Source organism: Conger conger, chromosome 10, assembly GCF_963514075.1.
Source record: "Conger conger chromosome 10, fConCon1.1, whole genome shotgun sequence".
NCBI classification, from domain to species: domain Eukaryota; kingdom Metazoa; phylum Chordata; class Actinopteri; order Anguilliformes; family Congridae; genus Conger; species Conger conger.
The window spans coordinates 32,816,569-32,836,815 of record NC_083769.1 but is presented as its reverse complement, the minus strand read 5'-3'; the positions used below and the strand labels follow the sequence as shown (position 1 = coordinate 32,836,815).

The window sequence follows — 20,247 nt, the reverse complement described above, 5'->3', positions numbered from 1 at the left end:
CGTTTGTGTGCTTTACTGGTTCCCTCTGTTCAATGTGTAGCCAGTTGTACCTGGGTGTCTGTGGTAGCCATATCAGTCCTTGAAAAATAATAACATGGCTGCTGTTCTGATCAGTGCTGTGTGAGCCCTGCGTGGTCCGTTTGGCTATGCCACCGTCACACGGCTGCTGTTCTGATCAGTGCTGTGTGAGCCCTGCGTGGTCCGTTTGGCTATGCCACCGTCACACGGCTGCTGTTCTGATCAGTGCTGTGCATGGCTGGCACCAGCTGTCAAGGGGGCCCCTGGTACACTGCTGGCGTTGTGTTGTGAGACAGAAATGAACAGCTGCTAATGTAACTCTGTGGACAGCACCAAGCAGGGGCCCCCTGTGTGTAATGATTTACTCTTACTGTTAGTGAGTTAATGTGTGCATGAGCACATGTATGCTTGTGTGCAGTGAGGCAAGGATTTTCAGTGTTGTTCTGTGTGTGTGTTTGCCACGTGTGCATGCATGTGTGCTTGTGTGTGTGTGTGTGTGTGTGTGTGTGTGTGAGCGTGCACGTGTCTGTGTGTGTGTAAACAAGTCCTGTTGGTCTCATTGTCTGCTGGATGATGGGACCTTTGCCCTTGATTTTGAAAAATGAAATAATTGTTATAGACAGTGTGACATACCAGCAACAGCTCAATGAGTGAATTTTTTTTTTTTTTAATGATTACTTTTTCAAATTCATCACTCAGAGTTAAATACAAAATCCCACAAATTGAATGGCCCCTTCAGTTTGAGCCAGCCACAGGGACTCGATTGACATTCAGTGAGCAGGCCTGGTAGCTTAGAGAGGCACAGGGTATTCAGGGCAGGAATACTGAACAACATCTATTCTACCCTCCTCCCTTCATACCTTCTTCTTTCACTCATTCTGAGAAAGATCTTTTCACTGGCTAAATCCCTCTTGTGATTAAAAATGCAAAAACAACCCCACTTTTATGTCAGTTAATGCCCATGAAAAATCGTTGTGCTTATTTCTGCATTTCTTGCATCAGCCTGCTTCTGTTTTTGTGCTAATTCTGGTTGCCAGAATTACGAGGGAAAATCAAACACATACAACATGCATACACATAAAAGAAAAAAGAACAGAGAGCTGGACTACTGTTTAGTGGCAGTGTAGACCCCAGCAAGCTCTAGAAATTGGAGGGATAATGCGACAGTATTTAAATCCCTTTGATAGCCTGCAATGCTATACAAAAGGCACTAATCGAGTGTCTCTGCAGATGCTTTTTGCACAATTGCAGCTGATTTCCATTCTCAGAAATCATATGTTAAGTATTTGCAGACAGAGACTAGACAACCAAGCTGGTTTGCATTCTTGTTGACTCACTGTTGTATAGACTGTATGGTGAGTTTGGGACAAATACATATTATTTTCTTGATTTGGCTCTGTAATCCACAATTTTAGATTTGTAAACCATGTAGTTATAGTGCAGATTGTAGACATACTCTTTAATAAAATTATTACAGCACTTTTAGATTAGTCAGGCAAAACAGCCCCCCTCATCTGTGAAACATGGCGGTGAGGGTGTCATAGTATGGGCATGTATGGGTGCCACTGGTGCTGACTCGCTTGGATTCATTGATAAGGTAACCGCTGGTAGCGTACAGAAGCATATTATCTGGTCAAGTTCAACCAATGCCTCCAAACTTGGTGCTTGGTCCATACCACAGCAAGACAATAATCCCAAACACACAAATGCTCTCTGACTTATTATTTTTCAGCCATAATGGCTTTCTTGACTTTTATTGGCACAACTCTGGTGCTCATGTTGACAAAGCCAGTGACAGACTCCAATGGTAATCAAAAGCCTAGATTCAAGAGTAGACACTGAAGCCCTCTCATACTTGCACTAAGGAAGCCTAAATGTGACACCCTCAAATGTGAGCGCAATACATAAAAGTGCCGTGCTGTGGCAAGGTACCTTACTGAATGCCAGCAGTTTCCCACCTTGCTTTAAAACGCTTTGACTGTGAGGCACTGTTGACTTTGGCTCAATTGTATCTGCATCTGTGAAATAGAGTAAGATTGTGGTGGGAGAATCTGGCCAGCCATATTCACCTCCATGCGGATAAATCTCAGTTGAATTGTTGGAATTGGTTTGAACTCGCACGTACGGTCAAAGGTCAAGAGGTGAAAACATCTGCTGCCGAAATGTGAGTAGGACAAGCTTTTTTTAACAGCAGGTTTTGTAGAATATGTATAATGCTTTACTTACAGTGACTGTGCAGGTTAATCCATGAATGGATTCAGAATACATTGTATGGGGTTATTATGGTATGTATTAAGCATCAGCAAAAAGCATCAGAGAAATTAAATGCATTGCAATATCAATTTATCTCAGTCTAAATATTTCCATCTATGCCTATGCTTATCTATGCCTATGTGAGGATTAAGAGTTCAACTTATTATATGACTCTGAGCTATCATTTATGATCATTTATGACACCAAGGGGGACCTGACCTGATGGGCAATAAATGTTTAATCTCATTGCATTCATTGCACAGTTTTGTGGTGAGAGCTGTGTGGTCAACATCATCAACACTCTCGCCCCATAACAAAAAATGTTCAGCTCTTAGTCTCTCCACCAGCCTTATCCATCTCCCAGACTCCCACTTTCTCCAATACAATTTACTTGTTGGTGATACATTTTGGGAGGAGTTGAGGAAGGTGGTGAGACAGTCCAGTCCATACTTATACAGTCCTGATTTTATGTCTGACTTGAAATGTGTGTTTATTGTAGTTATTTACATTTCTTGGAATAGTTATTTGGTGGATGTGTATTGGATACACCTCTCTGTGATAATTTATTGTTATTTGAACAATTTCCAGCCCCTTTCCAGTCACTGTAAGAAATCAGTGGAGATCCTGAAAAATGTCTACAATGTGTGAGACCCCATTGGTCCTTTTGTGTGTCGCATATATTTGAGAAATGCATCTTTTAGTGTGCCAAAAAATTATTACATGGTGTCAGAAAGAAAGCTTTGATAAAAATGCAGTGTCACACAACAAAGCTATGCATTACTTTGTTATTTTGTTTTGTTTTAAACTGACCAATTTATAATTGCATTTTTTTTTTGATCATACCAATATTACACCACAAAACAGCTGAACCTTCTCAGTTATCATCTCAGCAACTGTTTTTGAGTAAAACATTGGTTGCATTTCTATAATTATATGATCTGTATTTTTTTCGTTAACTCTTAGAGCTACTTCTTTTGAGATGTTGCCCTGCTTTTGTATATAAAGGAAAACCCCAGTGGAATTTCACCAAAATGGGGGGTTTGGTGTTAGGGTGAGCAAGAGGTCCGTGATTCATTATCATGTGCTAACCGATGATTTCCCTCATTTGAGCATGTTTTTTTTCCAGATTTTTAATCTCTCTCCCCAATTTTGACGTCAGTACGCTCAGGTAGAGCACGGGAGGCTTCCTGTACAGTCATGCCCACGTGTATTTACGTGTTTCTCCTGACTCATGTGAAGCACGGTCATATTTGCGTAACTGAAGCTCTAATGAAAGATTTGAATAAACTGTGTCACCTGGCTCTGGGCTTTATTTTCGAAACCTCTGAGCGGCTTGTTGCCAAATCAAACTTGTCTACTTGTCTGCTCACTCCCTCCTCCTCTCTGCCCACGTCATCTGTGGGTTCTACTGTCTCTTAACAGCCTCTAACTGCCCTCCCTCATACTGCCAACCCCCACCCTCCGCTGTTCTCTCTGCCATTACTCTCCCACCTCAGAGGCTTTCACACGGTGAGGTCACATCTCTCAGAAAACACTCCCAGTACATGTAATGCTGGTGCAATGGCCGTAAGACAACTACTTCTCCAAGCGGTATCATTTTTTCTCTCTCACTTGTCTCATTCCATTTAGCTGTGGCTGTTCTTCATTTGCTGAATGGGTTTGCTACAGCATGTGTTGGTTAGCAGAGATCCCTACATTGCTTGCATACGACTGCAGCTGTGCTGTTTGACAGACATCTTTCTGGAGCAGAGATTGTGTTGAGAAGATTCTCATTATATTTCATTGCTGTAACCTCAATGTTTCCCTTTCATAATGTTTTATATGCTGTAAAATATGCTTAATCTGCATACGCAGGGAACGAAGTCACACAAAAATGTTGCTAAACCACTATTAAAAATTCAAGCAGTGTTGGGGTGAGCATTTGCCAGTGGTTGTTGAATATTTCATTAAAAGTTTTTTTCCCTCCATTATTATCATTCAGTGTGTATGTGGGACAAGATGCCACTTCAACCACTTCTGCTCTGATAATGGATCTCAGTTCATTGCCACCAGAATTAGAAAAAGAGAGTTGGAGCCTGGCTCTCTTTTCTTCATCCTGCTCCACAATCCTAGTTTATAATGTTGTAACCAAATGCTGGAAATATTCACAATAAAATATAATTATACTGGAAAGAATGACAGGAATTCTGTGTGCAGTTCCCTTTCCCTTGACACGTACAAAAATGCTGCCTCATTCAGATGACAATGGTAATGGACAATGGCTGACTAATTCTCTGGCCTGTCTTAAAGTGTCAGGAGGAGGGTCTTCCCATACATGCTCTGTGAAACACTTTCATGGACAGGTCACAGACAATGTGATCCCACAGGGGCCTAACCCAGCCCCCAAATAATCCCACACCCAGAACCTGGTGTGGCTCCCATCCTTCTCCTCACCCTACACACCGTATCCACCCTGCTTCTGCCTCTACTCCCTGCACCCAGTTGAATTATTGATCAGAGATTGAATTATTGATCTGTGCCAGTGTGAAGAGGGACTGTCTTCCAAATGGTCATGCATGCTGGATCTGTTTGGGCCATCCGGGAGAAGGGCAGTGAGGCCACCTTTGACTGAGGGAAAAGGTCTGTCTCGGGCTCGTCAATGACGATGTCATATTTCTCTCCAGTGGTAGCAGCAATCTTTACTGCAACATGTATAAGATGCATAAAACACAGCTTACAGTATGCGTATGTTGATATGCTCTGTTGGGTTTGAGTTCACTTGTCTGATGCATTTCCTCAAGTAATGCATTGAGCTGTGATGTGTCTGGGACTATTCCAAGCATGCTGCTTTAATGCTCAAACCCTCAAAAGAAGCCCCCAATCCTGGCATTCATGTGTTCATTCAATGTTCTCTTGGCAGGGACAGCTGTGCATCCCAAATGCTGCCTTCAGAAAAGCAGCGGCCCTTTCTCAGCTCCGCCATGCTCTTCTGGCTCTTCTGGGTGGCTGCTTTTGCCGTGGCGCTGCAGTCGTGCTGTGATTAAAACCACCATGAGGAGGGAGTTTTAATTTTTCATACCGATGGAGGTTGCAATGTGTAGTGCGTGGAGCGCTCATCTTAAGGAGGGATATGAAAATTTGATCAACCTCTTTCTGCTCAGTCAATAACAACGGTAAGGGGGAAGCAATTTCATTCTCAAAGCGCATAAAACGAAAATCACCTAAACTCAGCTCTGACTGGATAATTCATGAAGTGATCCCAGTTTCCGACAATCAGTTTTAATAATGCCCCCTAAACTGCATTACCATTTGTTTAAACTTCCCTCTCTATCCGGATTTATTGACAGTTTAAACCTCCCAAAGTATTATCATTATCATTTTCTACGCAGATGCCCTTCCCTCTCACACACATATCAGTTGCCTATACACGAAAAACGCACGATTATCAAATGGCAGCTGGGATCTAGGGCACTGGCTTGCAGGCACATCCCTGATGCCTATTTGGCCAGATGAGGTTCTCCAGTTGAGTGCCTAGTTACCATAGAGACACCCCTCCTAGTCACTGATGAAAAAAACATCTAAAGGCAGTCACCATGGATGCAGTAAGTGGAATGTGAGATGGAATTAGCCCTTGAGTGGAGAGAGGAGGTACGAAGAGGGCATCAGGAATGTACCTTCAAAGGGAATGATAAAGTCATCAAATTGCTTCAAATTGGTTGTTTTTGCATTATGTGTGTTTTAAGGGCCCCAATGGATGCCTGCTTTTATTGCTCAGACAACTCATAGCACTTCAGTCCATTCTGTTCAATAATGCAATTCAGCAAAGTGGCGCTCGCCATTAAGAGACAATCAGGCAATAAACATGGCTTTGCATGTGTTCATTATAAATGTATATCTAGCTTAAGCATTCATAATGTTTTTTTCATGAATTAACCTAAATATAAAAATCAGAAGATGAAAATCATCATAGATGCAACCAATATAAAACTGTCAAAGGTTTTTGCCTTCTTTATTTCTTGAAAATTAAGAACATGAAAATGTCGATTAAAACAGGCTAGCCAATTGCTCCTTGCGAGTCATTTTGGCCCCAGTGTAAAATGCTGTAAAATGTTCTTCTTCTAAGAATTCTGGTAAATCGTCCAATTAACTCTTGGCTTTTAAAAATGAATATCAATGGATGCTAGGATTAGTGGGTGAAATCTGCTCGGTATGAGAATTTGCATTCCTGCCCAGAAAACCTGATTCTCGGGTCTGCAGAGTTTGAAAAGATTTGTATTCAGCTTTGTGTTTGAGAATAAATCACCAATTTACTTGAAAAATCGCCAGTTCTTTTTCTTTGCTTTATACATTTGTCCTTCTGTCATCATGGCATTGGGACCCAATCTCAGGCAAGAAAAGTAACCCATGAGCAGCACTTTTCTCTTTTTCCTGGCCTGTTCTCACCTCTGTCTGGGGTCTCCCATGATGCAGTGCAGCAGGAGAGGCAGAGGGCTGGAGAGGTACTGTGTGTGGCTGGACTCTTTGATTAAAGTGTCAGAGTGAAAAACGACAGGGGCACTCGGGTTAGGGTGAGGGGGTGTCAGTGGTGGAGGGATGCTGTCAGTTTCCTGACATGGGGAGAGGGAGCCATCTCTCCACTTCCTGTTGATTCTCCTGTGTTGCCTCTCTAAATCCATTCTGAGCACTGCAATCCGTCCCCTGGTGTTCATCTCCTATGTAGACTGCACCTACGCTTCTTGCTGTTCATCTAAATGCTGCTCCTGGTACCAAACAATGCTGCTGTTTGTTTCTCTCTTCGTGTAAAAAGTCTGTTGATTTTTTTTTCTGAAGGTAGAATTGGCTGCACATTTTCATGACTCCTGTACAGAAGCTTTACAGAGGACAGTCTCACATTGGATTTATTGTGTACGGGTGTCCTTATGACCTAGAACTGTAAAACATTTTCATAAAGCCCACTGGTAAAGAGGAAGAAACAAATTAACGACTCTTGCCTTACAGATTGAGGTATATTGATTGAGTATAAATGACAAATAGCCCAAAACCATTAGTAATTTTATCATTGTACTTTTATCATTGTTAATGTTCAATTCACATGATGGCCCTCCAGTATACCTGTGGTATCAACAACAACAACAAAGATGCTATACTGGATGGTAGATACTCTACAAATTCAACCTCATTCAGATTTATGTGGAATGATATGTAAGACACAAACATTTCTCCAAGACAAGCACTAAGGGTAACCAGTGCCTGCATAAGTGAATATTTCACAAGAGTAAATCACTTCATTGTGTGGCTAAATTGCATCAAGTTGTTTTTAGCATAATAGCCATATGCGAAAACAATACCAACTGTATTCCGACTGCTCTGAACTGAAAAATGTGCATAGCTCATAATGTGAATTGGTTATTCTCTTCACAGCTGAAGAGACAGACTTGCATATCCAACAGAAAATTATAGTACTGCAACCATCAGCATGATCATTTTAATATCCCTCTGCAACAAGGACAGTGTGCCAGTCTCAGAATTAGGGTCTAGAATGTTAGGTTAAATACCTGCAAATTTACAGGCAAAACCAGCTAAATAATTTGATCACGGGTCATTTCAAGCTCAGAAATGAGCCGTAGTCAGATATGCAGATAGGTGTTAAAACGTTGAAGAACACATCTCTATTGGGTTTGAGACAAGAGAGCAGCAACACACTGAGCATGCTCACAGATGATTTCTCATTTGACCTTTAGGCTGCTGTAGTTTAACACAAAGAGAGTGTGACTGCCCCCCCCCCCCTCCCCCGCCTTACCTCCCCCTTCAGGATTGGTGCAATCAGGACCAACACACACGGATGTGGAGGAGATATATTATCACCTTATCATAGGGGCTGCTCTCTGCCCTGGCCCTCTCTTTCTGTTTGAAAACCAGCAGGCAGGAGTCTGGACTAATGAAGAAGGCAAGGAGCCCACTTGTCTTCCTGAGGGAGGGAAATGGCCTTCCCTGGGATTAAACTCCATTGCTGCAAGCACGTTTGCTCATATATCTGTCACATATATCTGCCTCTTTTTAAAAGCATCCGAGCACGTTTGCCTGTAATTCAGTGTGCTCCATCTGTGTGATCTTACAATGAATCGCTCTGCTGAGGGCCGGGTGACAGTGCGTGGCCCTGGAATCTGGAGCTGCATCCTCTATCTCTGCTGCTTCACCACGTTTAACTGTCTCTTGTCCATGGCCTGTCCCCACTACGCCATCAAACAGGCTCGGCAGCTCAGTGAATCAGCCTGAGATTCAGCCTAAACATCTGCCGGTGTGTGCATGCGAACATTCTGTGTATTCAAATAAATTAGGCCTGCCTGAGTGGCCAGTATGGGTATCTACTGCTGTCATCTGCGTCCACGTTCAGTTGAAACAGCCTGTGAGAACCTGATTCAGCTCTGTTTTGTGGCATCTAATGGGTGCAAGGGTGGGTTTTCCTGTGAGATAAAAGCAAGTTCCTCTTACTCCGGATTCTTCCCCAACCTCACTCTGCAGCCTGTCATCCTCCAAGCACACACCCTGTTCCTGTCCTCTAACCCCCCCTCCCCCTCTCTCTCTCTCTCTCTCAACTTGCCAATAATGAAAGCTTTTACTAATATTAATGGAGTAAGGGGGTAGGGGGATGGGGATGGTTGGGAATGTTTCCAAACAGAAGGAACACAGATCAATGCCTTGGACTATTTCAATGTGACCATAATGGATTGAGAAGCAGTCACACTAAACATACTAACACACTAAACATGTGACACCTCCTGCAATGGCACCCCCATTCAGACACCTTGGATTGGGGCTGAGGTAAAACTCTCTAAGAGAGTCTAAATTAAAATGTGCCCTGGGTAGGAAATCTAATATGTGGGGCAAATTAGTGCACAGGGAACCATATGCTGAAGCCCACTTTTTGTTCAAGAAATCAGAGTATACTACATACTGTATATCTCTCCATCTCTCCTCTGAGTAGCTCTCCACATTTTTATTGCTTCTCTATTACCTCATCATATTTAAAGTTGTCATAGAAAAAGTGGTGCTGGCAAGTAGGTCACCCTGCGACCTGTTCTGGAACCCTTGTGCCATTCTGCCTCTCTTGCGCTACTTTTGTGTGCTGTTGCCTCAGCATTCAAACCCTGAGGAGAAAACAGAAACACACACACTTCTTTTTTTGGGTCCACTTATGTTACGGTTGTTATTTCCATATGCAAAACAATTCCACAGTGTATGTGCAGTGGAAGGGGGGTTAGAAGAAGAGTGGGGTACGCCTCAGAGGTAGACTTGACAGAATGCTTTTTTTCTTTTGCCAGCTCTTAATTACCCTTGAAGATCAAACAGCCACAAGCGCATTAAAAATCTATTTCCCCCCTGAAACAATTAAGACGCAAAGTGTGGTGAGGCACTGATTCTCAAACAGCTCCCCAGTTTGTAGCTGAGTCTTCTTCGCACAGAGATCAGTATGTGCACGTGTCTGTCACATGACCAGGCGGTGGGCAGAGGTGGTGTGGGGCGTGGGATAGGTGAGTGGCAGGCCATGGGTCTGAGGCATGTAAAATGTCTTACATTCTTGTGTGGGAGCAGGAGTGCCTCGCCCCCTATATACTTCAAACTCTTTGTTCAAACACTGCCTTCAGATCCTTCCTGCAAATAAGGGGTCCTTTGCACTACGGAATGTGTCTGCAAAATACATGCAAATTACAGTGCAGGGTGGTGATTTAACTCTTCTTCTTCTGTCAGGTATTTGTTTTATTTGACAAATTCATGTGCACACACACATACACACATACACACACACGCACACACACAAATTGTCCTGGTTGCTGAAGGAATTTCTGTAGTCTCCTCCAGGCCTAGATTTATTTCCCAGGTTCTCAGGTTCTGCATAAGGTGAAAGTCTATACTCTGTTATTCTGATATTTTCTTCTTTGGATATTTGGGTAATCCCAAACTATTACACAGTTAGAGGTATATATGGTTGGAAATTAAAATCTGCCCTGAGCTATGTCATTAAAGTGCAGAAATATAGCACCAGATATACTTCTATTTATTTCTACTCAAACCCAGGGTAAAAACATTACCCAGCTATGGGTCATTTTTTAATATGAATTGGATATGTGGGGTTACATTGGGTCAGGCGGTAAGAGCAATCGGTGGGTTGCCAGTTCGAACCCACCCTGGGTGTGTGAAAGTGTCCCTGAGCAAGACACCTAATCCCCAAATGCTCCTGAAGAGGTGGTTGGTGCCTTGCATAGCAGCCAATCACCATTAGTGTGTGTATGAACGGGTGAATGAGAAGCATCAATTGTAAAGCGCTTTGGATAAAGGTGCTATATAAATGCCAACCATTTACCATATGTCCTATTTGCTTCTCAGCACAGTACACACACATGCTTGTGGGATGGTCCTTTTCGGCTTTTCTGACACAAGAGATAATACATATATTTTTAATTACACTGCTGTAAAATATATTAGCTAATAAATTATAGTATATTCCATTTCTGGAAGGGAGAAGCTGACAGTGGTGTCAGTATTAAGATTTTCCAAGATTATTATCATACCATTAAATCTGAAATGCTATGCTATATGACAGTGCTAATCATGCAGAAAAAGAATAGTGTTGAAACAGGGCACATATTCTTCCTTCTAAACTGAGCTATCCATGTCTGATGAATTCAGTTACTTTTATTTACAATGTGTGTGTCTCCCTCTTGTGGTCAATTACTACCTTCTCTAAAAAAATGTTTCAGTGGAGATTCTTCATAAGTAATATATCACAGATTGCTGTACTTGTGGTGCTGAGACAGAGTACAATTTCCAGAACCACTGAAAAAAAATGTTACCTTCAAGATGAAAATCAGCTGGAAGATCCAATTTCTAGCTACTAACATTAGATAAGCTGTTTTTCGGTTCTAAATCAACATGCTGCAGTATCTAAGTCAACATTCAGCAAAGCTTTTGGGATTCTCCTATAATATATCTGTTATAAATATATCTATATAATATATTGGCAATAAACACATGACAATTTGTGAGCCTAAATATTGATTAGCAATTTGAGTGAAACAAAAAAAGTATCTTATTTCAAGGACAACAAATTTTGGAGATTCAGAAGGTTTTTTTCCACAAGTTTATTTAACTCTATAATACACCTGTTTCCCAATACCAAATTTCAAATGTGTATTAACTCTTGGGAAAACAAAACGAAAAATATGTCTAGTGTCACAATTCATTATGTTTATTAATTGAAAAGCAAATTCATACATATTTGCATTATTGCACATATATTGTCTGGCTAATACAATTAGTCTGGTAATGCCCCTTGTTGTTAATCTCAGAAATTATAGTTCACCTTAAATTATTAAATTGTATGTTTAGTTTTCATTGTATACCATTGTTAAAATTGTAATCTTTTCAATAACTGATTCCTCTCTGGTTGACTCAATCCATTTAGCTGAGTTCATTTGCTTTCAAACTGCAAGTTGCTAATTGCTATTTACAGTATCTCTTGAAATCCCAAAAATGTAGATTTTACTTTCAATTCAATTGTACCATCAATAGGAATTTGTATACAGTTCAAGAACATGTCCAGCTAAAAGTACATATATTTCCCACTACCTATTAATTGTATCACTATCAGCCCAGGTGATTGCCAGCAGCTAAATAACTTCAGAAATGTATTTCACTTTTATATAATGAGACTTAAATTGTTTGTGCAAATTCCTGTGTGTAACGTGTAGATTTTTATTTTTGATGGCTCAGATATTCATTTCAATGAAAATATAGTATCTAACAATTATGTATTGACATCAAATATAATGTCACTTGTTAGTTATTTATGTTCATTATGCATTACCTCAATAAAAAAAATAAAACAATTGGGTCCTGGGATAATTATTCATTCCAACCATTATTGCTACCTTTGAATTTTTAACTGTCCTCAATTAGACATTCATATTCATATTATGTTCATATTATGTCAGAAATAGCAAAATAAAGAATAAATGTTTCTTATTCACATCCCAAGCCATGTCAGCTCAGATCACTTAATGCTGTCCTTCTCTCTATTGTGCTATCAGAGAACTTATTCATACAGACATAAGTTACATTTCCATTATAGATTGGCAGGCAAAATCAGGGGAAACTGGTCACTGAAACTGAGAGTTGATAGACATAGAAAATTACATTAAGCCCTCTATTGTGTTAAATGTTAGCGAATAAAAATACACATAGACATCTCTTGGACAGGTTATAGGAACTACTGGCGATAACTTTACCACAAAATAGACTACAGTTCCCATAATCACAAGTTGCAATGCACTGTCACATTTAACAACGGTAAATAAGACACATCACTGCCGCAACTATTTTGAAGAAAATTAAGGATGTACATTTATGTTGATAAAGTGTAACGTAAGCTTTTTTAGAATACATGCTATTTGGCAATTTAGTTCCTACGATGGCTATGCTTCTGTTGTGGAACACATCGGAACTAACAAATACTGGTAGTTAGTTGTTTCCATCAGGGACAACGGAACACAATTGGTGTGTCATTTCAAAATGGCGGATCGAGATGAGGCAGTGCGGGAGTTCGTTGCGGTAACTGATGTAGACGATGAGAGGGCCCGCTTTTTCTTAGAATCAGCCGACTGGGATTTGCAGGTATGTTTTAACACTGTGGTTGCAATACAGTCATGCTAATGTCACATTAAAATGCCCTTTCTTTTGTTGTTAGCCAAGTGAATGTCATCGTCATGGCTTCAGATCAACTAGCTAGCTTTCTAGCTAACGTTAACTTGGCTGGAATCAAAGCCCAGCCAAGACTCTAACGTTTGCTTTAGTTTAATTAAGCTAGATGTCTGGTTGAATCCACTTGTTTTATATGTTATCCAAATCATCAAACTAACAAAACAGACTCAGATTATGCGCACCCGTCTGTCACCTGCAGTAGCTTGTGTGGCAGCTTCTTTGTAGCTGTATTTACATGGCTTAAGTTACATTATGAAGTTCAATAGCAGGCTTGCTATGTTTATTAATGGCTAGCTAACGTTAGTAATATTGAATTGGATTAGGTAACGTTATAGCTGGTGCTTGTAGTATCAAGCCGTATTAGCAAACTAGGGATTTGTTTGATAGGGAGCAAACGTAAAGACAGACCTGTTCATATTTCCTGTTGACGTTACATTATTCAGTGAGGTAAATAAAGTGTTGTTCTTATGTCAACAGTCGGTGACGTGTCTGCCTTTAAAATGGCTAACGTTAGCTAATGATGGCTAGGTTAGTGCTGGCTTAACTAGCCAGTGGGTGATTAATTTACTAGATGATATTTCCCCATCTGTCTGTTTCAACATTATTATCTTTTAAATATACCAGTGAACGTTTTGCTATAAAACATAGCATTTTCTACTGACACAGGATACAAAACTTGAAGCAGTTGTGTTGTGGGGCAGGTAGAAATGCTGTTTATTTTGTTGACGCACAGGCAGATGAATAGAAACTGCTATTAGAATAGAAACAGGGCCGCTCCTTCAACCGGTAATGCAGAATGTATTACTGCATTCTTGCACAATTGAATGGAAGGTCATATTTCAATTATAGCGTGCTTTATTAGCTAGGTTGTGAGGTTTAGCTGTTCTACCCTTGATAGTTTTCTAACCCTCAATTATTTTGATAAAATTCCTGTCTGCATCAAATTATATGTTAAATGTAAACTTAAGTAATTCTTGCATTATCAATGACCTATTAATAGTCATCAGCATTACCATCTCTCCATTCATAGCTTGCCTTGGCCAGTTTTTATGAAGATGGAGCAGATGATGATATCGTGACCCTACCTCCACCTGATGGTGGCTCCGTTTCCCGCTCTACAGGACCCAGGTAGCCTACATCTCAAGCCTATTGACACTGCTTTAAACATATGCTGCTGGAAATCATGCAATGGCCTTAAGCATCTGTTTGATGCTGAAATATAATGGTACTGAACTGCAAATATTTGATTGTATCTTAAAACTCATATCTGTAAAAATCACTCGTTGAGAGTACTCATTATGCTGTTAGAAGTGATACAAATTTTCACCTAGCATACATTGCATTTGCATACCTACTATGTTTATAATGTATTCTTTTCTTTGGCAGTGAGCACAGAGTGACATCCTTCAGAGATCTGATGCATGAGGAAGAGGAGGAGAGTGATGAGGAAGGCCAAAGGTCAGACTCGTGCACATACGACAGGCAGAATGGATTCACAACTGATTACCTTTGGGTTTGCAGTTTATAGCTCCAGGGAAATTTGCATTTTCTTCCACAGTGTGGTACACTGATGGTGATGCAGTTGTGCTTGTACATGGGCACCAAGTTTTGTTCTCTACAAGGTTATTGGGAGGGGTGTTGCTGTAAATCCAAATTAATTTCTGGAAGAACTGGATGATAAAATGTGCCCCAGCAAGCACATGTACTTGTACTGTATTCAATGCAGAAAAGCCATGGTCCAGAACCAACATTATCTTTGGCATGGGGTGGGTAGTGGTTGTTTCCCCAAAATAGTCCTTTTTGTAAATTTAGAAACTTTTTGTTGGCAATCCCATTTAATTACAGTGGATAATTGGAGTGATGGACTACTAATCTACATTCAGTGAACATTTACCTAAACGTTCAGCACATATTCTCAATTTCCCATCGTTTTCTCTTTTTGTACATACACCAATTTAACCAGTGTATCTCATATTTTTTCAGCAGTGTGCCTATTAGCAATTTTTGATGGTAAGACTGATCATTTGTAGGTCGTGCTTATTAGCAGATTAGCTAGGGGCTGGGTTTCTAACCGCAAGTGAAATATATTGCATTCAGATGGAAAATTATACATTGTTTAATTTAATTTAATTTTGAGGAAGTCCTCAACCTGTGTGAGATGATTTGTGTGTGGTTGGTTTTCTGGAGAATTTCTGTCGTCACACAGATCCCACTTCCACATTTCATCATGAACATTGCGTTGGACAGTGTTTACTGAAAGCTATTGGAAACCAGACACGTTAAGCTGGTAGATGCCATCTTAGTTAAACAAACTCGCATTGAATTTCCTGCAATTGGAGTGATTCCCTGAGGACAGAGCTCTTGGGTAGAATTTGATAGCAGGGTGAGATGGTTTTGAATGTCCGTTTTTGCCTCCAGGTTCTACGCGGGTGGCTCAGAGCGCAGCGGGCAGCAGATTGTGGGTCCTCCCAAGAAGAAGAGCTCTAATGAAGTGGTAGAGGACCTGTTCAAAGGAGCAAAGGAGCATGGGGCTGTGCCTGTGGACAGAGCTGGCAGGGGCCCCGGGGAGCCAAGCCGTGCACGGGTATGAGGGGCCACTCCGAAATGTGTCATTGCTGAAAGTGCACATTATCACCACGATACAGCATAGAGAGACAAGTGACTTGTGATTGTCTCAGCATCACTGCTGTGTAATTGTGACCATCACTGCTGTGTAATTGTGACCTTTTCCTGTAGGTATACTGAGTTATCTGGAAAACCCTTTGACAATGCTGTGTAGACTCAATTTTCTCTCTATATCCACACTTGCTCAAGCTAATTTCTTTGGTGTCTCTGCGTCTGTACACAGCCGTTCGTGGGAGGGGGGTATCGGCTGGGAGCAGCCCCTGAAGAGCAGTCTGCATATGTTGCAGGAGAGAGAAGGGCCTCAGACGGCACACAGGACGTGAGTATCTAGCACTTAATCATGCATTTTATCAACTAGAGTAGTCAACAGAATTTGAACTTTGGACTGGATATTATGCTTTACTATTTGCACATGTACCATTCATGGAAACATTGCATTGCGCCAAGTTGGCAGTTCAGTTTCTCGGAGTATGTTGTGAAATTTCCAGGAAGTCCAGTAATGTCTTCAGTCACACTGAGATTGTGCTCTAAAGGAAAAAAAATAAAAGAAGTAATAAAGAAGTGATGAGTAATTTGTTTTCTTGGTTTATTGCTACTTGGACCTTAAATGGAATGATGTTCTGTTATCATACATGTATGCCTATGACTGCATATTTTTGGGATTCTGTTTCTGGTGTTTAAAGTGATGAAGTTGCCTTGTTGCTGTCATGGTGACAGGTACATGTGGTGCTGAAGCTCTGGAAGTCTGGATTCAGTCTAGATGATGGAGACCTCAGAAACTATTCTGACCCCAGCAACGCACTGTTTCTAGAGTCTATCCGGAGAGGGTAAGTCCCGTGACGGGTAGGTTGGCCAGACCTTACATAGAAGAGTTGAGGGGGAGAGTTCTAGGTACATTGTTGAAAGACACTCTCCTCCCTCCCCGCTTCCCCTCCTGATGAAAATAAATGCAGTTTGAGTGCACACAGTTCATGCTCTTTATGCTGTACAGAATGTACGGATCATGCCACCTAGAGTAGTTTCATAAGAAGTAATTTCATTTGAATTGTATTTTTTGAGAAATGTCATTTGACATTTTTACTAACCCCTGTGCCAAGGACATTTTTACAATTATGAGTAGTATGACTATAAGCTTATCTAATAATATGCCATACAATACTGTTGGATGTATCAACTGTAGAGGACTAGAGCAGTATTTGCACTTAACATAACATCCCTCTCTCCCTCTCGCTTTCTTGCAGAGAGATCCCCTTGGAGCTGCGGCAGAGGTCTCGGGGTGGTCAGGTGAACCTGGACATGGAAGACCACAGAGACGAGGAGTTCTTCAAGCCCAAATCAGCCTTCAAGGCCTTCGCTGGGGAAGGGCAGAAATTGGGCAGGTGAGAAGAAGAAACATCTATTCTTCATTTATTTAAAGGATGGCTACATATGAGAATATCTGTGTGGATGTCTAGAAAATTATAGCAGTCCTAATGGTAGGAAGGAAACTGCATGTCTAGCTTTCCTCTTTGTGTTTTATGATACTATACATCTTTTTAAAATTTTCTATGATCAGTTTTAGCAGGTCAGTCATTGATGTGTGTTTCTCTCATCAGTGCGACCCCTGAGTTGGTGTCTGGTGCTAGCATGGTGGAGGGCCAGCAGAACCCAGCCTTCTCTGAGGCCCAGGCCAGCGCTTCTCTGGCTCTGGACACTGCACAGCCAGTAACCAACATCCAGATCCGATTGGCTGACGGGGGCCGGCTAGTGCAGAAGTTCAACCACACCCACAGGTGGGCTACCATCCACAGCACACGAGCTACTACCATCCACAGCACACAAGCTACTACCATCCACAGCACACAAGCTACTACCATCCACAGCACACAAGCTACCACAGCACACAAGCTACTACCATCCACAGCACACAAGCTACCACAGCACACAAGCTACTGCCATCCACAGCACACAAGCTACCACAGCACACAAGCTACTACCATCCACAGCACACAAGCTACTACCATCCACAGCACACAAGCTACTACCATCCACAGCACACAAGCTACCACAGCACACAAGCTACTACCATCCACAGCACACGAGCTACTACCATCCACAGCACACAAGCTACTACCATCCACAGCACACAAGCTACTACCATCCACAGCACACAAGCTACTACCATCCACAGCACACAAGCTACTACCATCCACAGCACACGAGCTACCACCATCCACAGCACACAAGCTACTACCATCCACGGCACACGAGCTACTACCATCCACACACTCGCCTACCTAACCCGACCAACCGCACACTCACCTGCCTGCCTGCATACTGCTATGTTCACAGCATCTTTGCTAAAACTCTCTTGCCATCTCCCTTGCTGTAGTTCTTTTGAAGTAAAGCGAATGTTATAATGGTCTTTTTTCTCCCTCTGTATCCCCTCCCCTGTCCCCCCTAGGGTGTCGGATGTGCGTCAGTTCTTAGTAGCAGCTCGCCCTGTCATGGCGGCCGCAGAGTTTGTGTTGATGACTACTTTTCCCAACAAGGAGTTGACCGATGAGACGCAGACGCTGCAGGATGCCAACCTGCTCAATGCTGTCATCGTTCAGCGGCTAAAGTGACAGTGCTGTCCATCAGATGGGCTGAACCACAGTCTCCATTCCCTAATGGGAAAATACACGAACTTATGGACTTCTCCAGTTCCTTTCCTCCCTTTAGTGATATATTTTCCTCTTCAGAGGTTTGAGGAATATTTTCCTGGAAATGGTGGTGGGGATTGTGTACACCAGTGGGAGAGGAAGCTGAAACTAGACGATTTATGAATGAGTGACTAAAGTGTTGAAAGTTAGCAAATGCCGATAATAAAAGTTTTTTAAAGAAAAAAAATGTGCTTTTACCTCAAGGTTTATTTGGCAATTTGCTGTAGTTCCGCTTTCTTAGCTATTTCCTCTTGTCCTCCTGCATCGCTGACTTGACACCCCCACTGAGACAGAATGTTACATATACTAAACAGGCTTGTGTTCCACACATGGATAACCATCATCCTTGCAAACCACTGATAAGATTGAACTATTTTTTTAATTCTGTTCCTTCTCCGAGTGTGTCCAATGTCTGAACCCTAAACACTAAGAGAGTTGGATTTTGATATGGTTAACACTGTAGTTCTCCTTATATTTTTATAAACGTATTACTGTAGTTAAGAGAAGACACTGTCTGTTGGCAGTTTATAATGCAAAACATGCATAAACTGCTCTACATTTTGAACAGGTGTTGTGTAGCCCACAGGGAATTGGTTGTTAAAATCCTACTTGTCTGGTATTAAATGTTGCGTCTGAATGTCTTTATAACCGGTTCTATGTAATGGAAGTGAAATAAAGGCATTACTTGAAGGCTTAATTCTCACTTGGATGGGTTGGCAGAACCTCATGCCATATTTGTGAAAGCAACCGGTGGTCATAGAAGACCGCAGTACTACCCTAATGCAAGTGTAGTTCTGTAGTGCATGTACAATGTATACAGGCCTTCATTGGGAATACTGTGGGGACATCTATTTTAAGGGTTGTAGATAAAAGATGAGGCCTCAATTGGCCTTACATAGGCACCATCAGGGCACAGGAGTACAACGTTTTGTGTTACACGGGAGTAAAACGTTTCATGTTAACTAGGCCTACTTGCTGGCACTGATAACGGGTTATTGGAATTGGAGTAAAGCAGCCTACAATTAGCTGCTGCACAATGTTATAATATAGCCTATCCCATTGCAATGCCTAGAATAGCCTTTAATGACCGATAACATTTTCAGTGAATGTATATGCTGTTGAATCGATTTATATTATTGATTAGCGTCAAATCCAGAATAACACTACACAAAACTGTACAATTAACAGTAATTCCATTATTGACATAAACGTTATTTTCCAACATGTGTAAAATAGTGTGCTTTATTGATGATTTAATGGAATAAACCAAAGTCTTTCATTTTTCAAATAAAAAAAACATTTCCCCAAAAAACAGGTTTCACAGTTATTGGCACTCCTGGTTTAATACTTTGTGCAACCGCCCCATGCAAAGATGATGGCCATGAGTCTTTTCCTATAATTCTCATTCCAGAACACATTTGCAGGGATTTTTCACCATTCCTCCATGCAGAATGTTTCAAGATCATTGATATGAAGGTCATGGACTGCCCTCTTCTGTTCAGACCACAGATTTTCTGTAAAGATTTTATGGTACTTTGTTGAATTCATTATGCCATTGATGCTTAAAAACTTCCCCAGGACCACTGAAAAATGAAATTACTCGGCTGAAAGTTTCAGCTAAGGCCAGTAGGGATTCTAAAATAGTTTAAGCTGTGTTGATTTGACACTTCTAGCCTGTCAACGCTGGTCTGTTGCTGATCATAGCTGGTCTCAAGGGCAAAGCTGGCGGGCAACTGGTGGACTAGTTAACTATATAGGCACATAGCTGCCAACTCTCATTTACCTGTTTTCACACGCACATGCAAATGCGTGTGTCTCACGCCGAAAGCGTGAGAGTTGGCAGCTATGTAGGCAGCCCAGCTAGTGAACAGCTGGTTGACCAGCTGAAAGTGTCGAAAACACAGCCTAAACCACAGGTGTCAAAGTCCAG

General features: G+C 41.5%; 1 protein-coding gene across 1 annotated transcript; it reads left to right on the top strand.

Moving 5' to 3' along the window:
* The first annotated feature begins 12,763 nt into the window (after nt 1-12,763).
* On the top strand, nt 12,764-19,014 carry LOC133138812 (NSFL1 cofactor p47-like). The gene is made up of 9 exons (XM_061257887.1): nt 12,764-12,921; nt 14,039-14,136; nt 14,395-14,466; nt 15,427-15,592; nt 15,857-15,952; nt 16,351-16,460; nt 16,875-17,012; nt 17,229-17,405; nt 18,077-19,014. The coding sequence occupies exons 1-9, from the start codon at nt 12,820-12,822 to the stop codon at nt 18,237-18,239; spliced, it is 1,122 nt and encodes a 373-aa protein (XP_061113871.1). The 5' UTR covers nt 12,764-12,819; the 3' UTR covers nt 18,240-19,014.
* The last annotated feature ends 1,233 nt before the right edge of the window (nt 19,015-20,247 follow it).

Coding starts and splice junctions, on each gene's coding strand:
- LOC133138812 (XM_061257887.1), top strand. CDS start 12,820: ATGGCGGATCGAGATGAGGCAGTGCGGGAGTTCGTTGCGGTAACTGAT. Junction 12,922..14,038: donor CAGCCGACTGGGATTTGCAG/GTATGTTTTAAC, acceptor CTCCATTCATAG/CTTGCCTTGGCCAGTTTTTA. Junction 15,953..16,350: donor CCTCAGACGGCACACAGGAC/GTGAGTATCTAG, acceptor TCATGGTGACAG/GTACATGTGGTGCTGAAGCT.